Below are 7,878 nucleotides of genomic sequence, written 5' to 3'. Positions count from 1 at the left end.
CAAAATTTATTTAGCAATTGATTGAGCAGCTGAGCGAAATAGTTTACATTTCCTCGATGGGAATATTTTTAGCGTTTTAATTTTATTTGGGCTTCATTAGAGAATGATCGAATCAAATTAGTTAGTTGTTCCGTAAATAAGCACACTATAAATTTCCAATTTTGCCATATTTCACTCAATTAATGAAGCGTTCTCCAGAACTATCATTTAAATTTACTCGATATACTCGTTCTCAGATCTGGTTACAATAAATTTAAACCGCTTGACAAATTGCCAACAAGCAAGAAACACTTGGAGCTGGCAAACAATTAAACAAACTGAGGAGCAAACAAACAAACAGCAAACAACAAGAGCACAAAACAATAAATGTGTTTTCGGGTGGCATTTTCTGGCCAACGAAAATGTCTCCAGGGTCAATTTCAAATGCATTTACATAGGCCAGCACACCCACACACACAGAAACAGACACTCGAAACATAGATTAGTGTAATTACTATACCATGGAAAATGACGTCGACATGAACATGGCAAACGGCTCAAGGGCATTTCCGCTCCATTGGGGACGAAAGCGATTGGTTTGAGGATTTTGGATTTTGAATTTCGGGAGGAGGGATGAGGGAGCAGAGACGAAATTAGGTTTCCACTGCAAACTGCACCTATATCGGAAATTCTGCTTTTGATTTCATTTCATTACGCATTTGCAATTTCAACTATGAATAATTGAAAATGCACACAGCATACTTTAAGGCCCAAATTGCCATTACAATTGAACATTTGTATATAGTTGTGTTGATGCAATCGCAGTTACGGTCGATATTTTTGGCTAATTCAGCCGAAATATGCTTATTACGCATTAAAACTAATTAAGCATGAAACTGTATTTGATGACTGTATTTCGCCACCCCCTTTATTGGGGGCGGAAAAGTCCTGTTTGGGTTCAAAATTTGATTGATGGCAACAAAAGTTGATTTGCAGTCGTCCCATTTTGCCAAGCATTCAACTTTGATTTATAGGAATTAAGCGGCTTAATTGGGTCTTGATTTTAGATATGATAATGCGGAAAGGCAGCCAGGATCCTCTTACTCTCACCCACTCCCACCTTCCACTTTTGCTCACCGTAATGGCTCTTAATTGCCATTCCGTTCGTCCTGCAGGACTCTTCAATTACCACGCAATTAGGTGCGAGTGTCAAGTGCAATAAAACCAAAAAAAAAAAGGAAAGATAAGGAAAAAGTAGGAGGAAAACCAAGTCAGTAGCTCACTTAGAGGCGTCCGGGCAAACACTCGCAACCACTCGGCATAAATTAATTATAATTTCCCCTGTAAGTGTTCCGTGTAATTGTAATTGTTGTTATGGCTGGCTTATAATTGTCGGTCTTGTTGATGCCGTTTCAGTTGCTGTTTTCGGTGTTTCTGTTGTTGTCGTGCTAAACAATTAAGTGTAAATTGTAAAACATGGGGAGCTGCGGTCTGCGGTCATGTCCCTGTCTGATTGTGTGGGTGTGTGTGTGTGTGCGAGGAAACCCCGAAACGGAAACGGAAGTTGAAACTGTAACAGCAGAAGAAGAAACAGACATGCAACAAAACTATTGAAACTGCTTTTTCGAGACTCGAAGATTAATTTATATTGTTTGGGTGGCCATTATTAGCAGAGATGCATACAGATTGCAACTTGATAGTAAGGGTAATTAGCGGTGGAAAAATTACAGGAGTTATTGAGCACTTAACGTAAATGAGATGTTAAATGGTGAGGAGTCGTTACATCTGGCGCCCAACGTGGGGCATTGCGACACTTAATTATACCGATTAATTACTGAATGATTAATTCTGATTGCAAGAGATTGTTTTAGTGTTAGTTCAAGGACCAAATCAAATCAGGAATCAAATATTTTTATTTTTAAGAAACTCATATAAATACTCGTAGGACACCAGGAGCAAGGCTCCACCAGGACAGACCCTTAATATCGACGCTCCCAGACCCTTGAACAAACTCCGAAACCCCTCTTCCTTGAACGTCGTTATTATCGTAGTTACAGCCCATCGGTACTTAACCTGGCCCTTTATCGGTTGTGGTCCTTGAATCCGGCACCTGGCCATGTCCAAAGTAATGCTCATCAAGCAGGCCAGGGAACTGGCGAAGCCAGCTATGGTGATCTTTCGCAGGAGCTCAGAGGTGGTATCCTGCGAGATGGGAACCATGTCCTTGATCGCATTGTAGAAACCAAAGAAGCCAAAGTGGAAGACAGCGTTTCGAGCCACGAGTGCCGTAATCCCACGATAAAGTCCCCCGATGCCAAAGCCCTGGTGTTTGATGATATACTTGACCACCGACAGCGTTTCCAGGTGCTTCTCCCGATGAGCCTGCTGTGTGACCTTGACCACCTCGAAGGGATTTACGATGAAGGACTCCAGGGTGCCGGCCAGAGAACCGGCCATGGCGTGGGTCAGAGGGGTTGGATGAGGGGCACCGAAATGGAAGTACGGCTTAAACGACTCGTACATCAGAAACTTAGCACCCCTCTTTGGAGTTTCCACGCAGATCGGCGGCACAATGCCTTTCCACAGCGAGGGCAGCCCCTCGTACCGATACATTTTGGCGAATGCATCCAGAGTGCCCTTATAGAACACCTCTCGGGGAATCGGACGAGGTCCCTGTATCTGCATCCGGGACTTCACCACATCGAGGGGATGGAAGCAGAGTATCTCTAGGAAGCCCGACAACCCGCCAGCCAGAAATTGGCAGTGCGCCTGAGATTGGTCCGGCGCCTCTGAATGGATCGGCATTCGGTCGATGACAACAAATTTCGAATTTCGTCTAAATTCATTTTGTTTGACGAAACTAGAAAAGCCCCTCCGACTCTGGACCAAAAGCCAACTCGAAATCAACGGAAAAAAGTTAAACGTTTTTTTTTAATTCTAGATCATGGAATCATTGTAAAACTGTATAGAAAATGAGCCTTGATTTTAAATATTCCTTTGAGACCTGTCAGGTCCAGAAGATCACAAAAAAATGATATGAATGATATGGATTTGCAAAAAAAGTTAAATGAAATCTTTAACAAGGAGTGTATAGAATTTATCAGATTATTTAACGACTTCACAGTTTACATATCTGATTGATCCCACGATTCCATGAGCTTATAAGTACAATGATACATTTACTTACGTGCTACTTTACTTTACAATTAATATATTTAATCCAGATGGCGAATTAAAGTGCTCTTCGAATATACATTTAGCATTAATTGCCAAGCAATTCATCAAGGTTAATGAACAGAAATTGCTCTCATACGAAATTAGGAATATGTATGTTGGGTACAAATTTAGTTTACTTGGGAAATTATTGTACTGCAGTTAATTAATATTCCTCAGTCAAGGGACTCTGATGTCGCCAGCTGTAAGGACTTTCTTAAAGTTCCTTACTTGTTATTTTTCGCCCCATCACACATTGCCCCTTGCTCTTGAGGTTATATTTAGCCACCACCCTCTAATGTGTATCTCCGAGTGCCATGTTAATGAATGTCAAGTGCACTGGATGTAGGAACTTCCACTCCTGTACCCCCTTTGCAAAATGTCTGTTGTGCTGGTGGACTCCTGGGCGATCTCATAACAACAATTATGCTAATGTGGCCCAATCCGGGACGTCAATCCAACATAATTGCTAACAAATTAGTCATGGTCGCACAGGCCAGTCCCAGCCCTTTGGCGAACACCGCACAGCTCATCCTCATACTCATCCACATCCCAGCTCTTTTGGCCCAGTTCGAAATGTGTGTGGCGGTTGTTTGGCTTGTATGCGGAATGGAAGTTTAACACGCGAACAGAGTGAAGGACCGACATTGTCTGTGGCTAGGTGTGTATCCTGGCAATTTGCTTGTCACGCTGCACAATTGCAGACCAGGTCCTGGCGATAACCAACTGTGGAGCGTCCTATTCTCCTCGCCGCCTGATGAGGCAAATGAGTTTCGTTTCCATGTCCTTCAGCTGCTCCTTGACTGCCTGCCTTGTTGGCCTCAAGTACCTTTTGGCGTCGGGTTACCCAGGTCGTTGTTCATAAGTCAGCTCATTGCCGCCGGCTGCTGCTCCCCAGTCCCTCATGTTCTGCTATCCTGGCATCCTGGTATCCTCACATCCTGGGTCTGAGGTGGCCGCACTCCTGATGGAGAGCGTTAAATTTATATTAGAGTATTAAGTCAATGAGCAGGGCTCTTAAGTGCCGTCACTTTGCGGCTTGAGCTGGCCGCATTTGGAGTTGGCCCAGTGACTGATGACTGGACTATTAAGTCGAGAAGCTAGCCGGGTTCAACATCCGTTTGATAGATGGCAGTTCAATGAAAGGAAGAAATTCTAGGTTGGGAACCATGAATTTAAGGTTATTTAAAAATTTATTTTGTCAATAAAACATTATTACACTTTGGTGTTCCGGTAAAGTTGAGGTCTCTGATTAAGGAAAAGACACATTCAAATTTTTGTTTGATTTTGGGCATATTTTTTTATCTCCAGTTCTGATAAACCGATTTCGGTCATAAAAGACTTATTGCGGTAATGGAAGGCCGACAAAGTTCTTGCTTCTTAAAAAAATTAATTAAATTTAAATCTATTAAACAAATTTATTTACAATCCACCAGCAAATTGATTTTATGTACATTTTTAAGATTTTGAAAATTTTAAAAAGGCTCAACTCAAGTTATCTTCGTGTAGCATTTTGACGATTTTATTTTGTAAAAGTTTATTTTTAAACAAAAAGTTTAAAGTTTTAAGTTTAAAAGTTTATCTTTTTCGTGTTTTAATATTGTTTAAAAGGTTTGCTGTTGTTGTCCTTGCGGTTTGTCTCCTGTTATCCTATTACTTAATATTCTGCTTACACAAACCATTTAATTAGCAGAACCCTTATCTTGTGCCTGCTTCTATGACCAACCCCATGTCAAAGAACAACCCACAGTTGAGTTTACACGTCAACACTTTAGTTATTTGCTGGACATTTTTTTCAACAGCAGAAAAAAAACAGAAGCCGACAGAATTTCACTCAGCTCTCATCTGAATTTTTTCCCTTCACGACATTTCCTAAAAGAAACGAATAGAAAGTGGGGGAAAAAACCCCAAAGCCAAAGCTCCTCGCCCGCTGTCAGCAGCACATCACACATCTCCTTGTCATTTTAAAGCCATTTGATGTATGACAAATCAAATTTGACAAACTGCCAACAGTTGTTTTGCATCTTTGCAACATTTTTCACAGCAGCCACCCTTACTTGGGGACACATGTGAAATCAACTCTGTACTTAATACAGTATAATGGCATAGGGAACACCCATAAGAGCTCAGTATACACCCGTAGTATAGGAAAGTTGGGAAAAGGAGCAGAGCAAAAAATTTACATACTCATGTTTCGCAATACGCCGTGTGACATGCAAAAATGTTACTCCGAAGTACAGACTCGATGAGAAAGGCATTCGAATGGGGATATGTGTTGGGGTTGGGAAGTAGCAGTTGGATTAGGGTATTGCTCAGCGCATGCACATTTTAATGCTCTTTGATTAAAGACAATGATGTCGAAGTTTGGAAACTCATTTGGGCCCCAGGAATTTGTGGGTCTCACGTCCGGACTCAAAACCGACCGAAAACTAAACGAAAATTGCGGCAAACTTCGCTCACACTCACGGGGGAAATAAAAAGCGTTTCCCAAGCCCGGTTTAATTTCAGGGCTTATTCGAGTATGCACTCCATTTCATATATTTTGAATAAAAAGTCATGCGAAGTGTGCACTTCGTCTGACAGTCAAACCCAAAGACGGATGCAGAAGAAGTCGGAGACCGGAGAAGCCGGCGAAAAAGCGAACGTGAGCTCAATCAAGCGCCTCTAAGAGTCCGACAAGGGAAATTTACAAGTCACACACGAGCGTACAAAATATAGCGTTCGAAAAATGGCAAAAGGCGAGGAATGCGGTTGGGTTTCGCCTCCTCATCTTTTTCTTTTGGCCAACGGGGAATGCATTTTTTGGGGAATCGGAATGGAAATGGCGGCGGAAAACGGGGAAAGAGATCTGCAGTCGCAGTCGTGTCTCAACTGCATTTCGCATAAAAAATTAAAAATCGCCAGCGTAGGAAATAAGAAATATGCAATCTGCTCGATTTGTGCATGATTTCTCATTGTTTGCCAAGCCAGGTGCAGTGGGAGAAAATCGTAGAAATAATAAAAAAAAATATTCATTTGATTATGCGAAATCCAATGTACAAAAAACAAAATATGTTTGCGAAAACTAATACATTTTGTTTTTAGGAAATTTATACATTTTACAAAGTTACCCAAAAAATTGCGCATTCGCCATGTATGCCAGCCAGAAGTCGAGGTCATAATTTGAAAATAATATATTTTATCAAAGGCAAGCATAAATTTAATTAAAATTCATTATTTGACGCTACTTTCCCTGGAATTTCTAGTATTCATGAAATGTGAAATAAAAATATTTTGCAAAATTTTGAAGATTAAATTACAAACATTTTTAGCAAAAATAGCCCTTGGCAAAAATGTAATGTGTCGCATTTTAAAGAAGGCAAAGTTAGTAATTGATGTTATTAATAGGTGGAAATATAATTTGTTATGATGACTACTGGCAAAAAGAGTCTGTATTAGTAAAGGAATCAAGAAAAGATTATTTTAAATTTTAAAGCTTTCTTTAAATATTTAAGTGACAACCTTTTCGGGCACTGTAATCCTCTGGATGTCCTCCGACATATGATGAACAGATGCACTAGTTTAACTGCCCTTGGCGCCACCCCCTTTTTGGGATGCAGACTAACCGTTATCGATACAACGCGCGCACTCTTCCCGAAAAAAGTAGACCCCAGGGACATGGTGTCAGTTTGGCAAGTTATTGCTCTGCACATGGCCCATTCCAATTCGCTCGCCTATTCCCAACTCATTTCCATGCCCATTTCCATTCCCAGTTCCACCTTTTTCGATAGTTCCAGTTGCCCGGCGGCGTCTTTGACTTCAGAAACGCTTTTTTGATTGTTGTGCTGCGATGTTCGGCTGCCGTTTGACTTTATGCATGAATGACTTTGAGTGGAACTTGGACTTTATGTGGCTGGAAGGCATTGGCTTGGCTTAGTTTGGCGACAGACCCCGAGATTCTGAGACTCTCAGACTGTCCCCTGCTGTTCGGGAAACTATGCACTACCTGTCCTTTGTACATTTTATATTACGACAAAGTTGTCCAGCGTCGGGGATTCCAGACGCATGTTTCAACTTTGGTCGTTGTCGTCGTGCCGTCATGTTAATGCCAAGTTTGGCTACCTGAAATCGAGTTATCTGCGTCTGTCTGCGTGTGCATCTGATGGGCTGACGTGCTACAGTCAATCTTCTGAGGATCGAAATGGTTATTCTTTAGTTAAAACAATGCACCTACAACTTAACACTTATTAATGGACGTAAGACTTAACGATATTTCTAGCCAAATACTAAACAAATTTTATCTTAAACTAAAGATTATTATAAAACAACTTTTGACATGGGCCCAATTCGTTGGAAAACGATTATTTTTCCGGTAGATGGAGCTATATATTCCGACTACCCGCTTTACTCATTTAGTTGAGTAACGGGTGTCTAATATTCAAGGTACTCAATTATTGCATTCTAGTGCCTAATTAGAAGGTTAAACGAATTAAAAATTCTAATCTGGCTTAGGAATACGTCTGCTATTATAACAAAAGTCAATAAATAAATAAATTTTAATTTAATTATCAGAAAAACTGGAACATCGAGTTGAAGAAGCTACACTGTACCCAAAGTTAGTGGAAAGTTGAGAGTGGGGAGGTACGCTCTGGAAAGTAAATTAGTAATCAATATGAGGAGATTGAAGAAGCTCTGTTCAGAACCTCA

The 7,878-nt window shown here is 40.9% G+C and overlaps 1 protein-coding gene across 1 annotated transcript; it reads right to left on the bottom strand.

Moving 5' to 3' along the window:
* Positions 1 to 1,876: 1,876 nt before the first annotated feature.
* On the bottom strand, positions 1,877 to 2,859 carry LOC108063632 (mitochondrial 2-oxodicarboxylate carrier). Its single transcript, XM_017150780.3, has one exon. The coding sequence runs from the start codon at positions 2,782 to 2,784 to the stop codon at positions 1,882 to 1,884; it is 903 nt and encodes a 300-aa protein (XP_017006269.2). The 5' UTR covers positions 2,785 to 2,859; the 3' UTR covers positions 1,877 to 1,881.
* Positions 2,860 to 7,878: the final 5,019 nt, after the last annotated feature.

The sequence above is a fragment of the Drosophila takahashii genome, chromosome 2L, assembly GCF_030179915.1.
Source record: "Drosophila takahashii strain IR98-3 E-12201 chromosome 2L, DtakHiC1v2, whole genome shotgun sequence".
In the NCBI taxonomy this organism is placed as follows: domain Eukaryota; kingdom Metazoa; phylum Arthropoda; class Insecta; order Diptera; family Drosophilidae; genus Drosophila; species Drosophila takahashii.
This window is presented reverse-complemented; position numbering and strand designations above follow the sequence as displayed.

Bases quoted from the DNA above. Each gene is read 5' to 3' on its own strand.
- LOC108063632 (XM_017150780.3), bottom strand. From the start codon at position 2,784: ATGCCGATCCATTCAGAGGCGCCGGACCAATCTCAGGCGCACTGCCAA.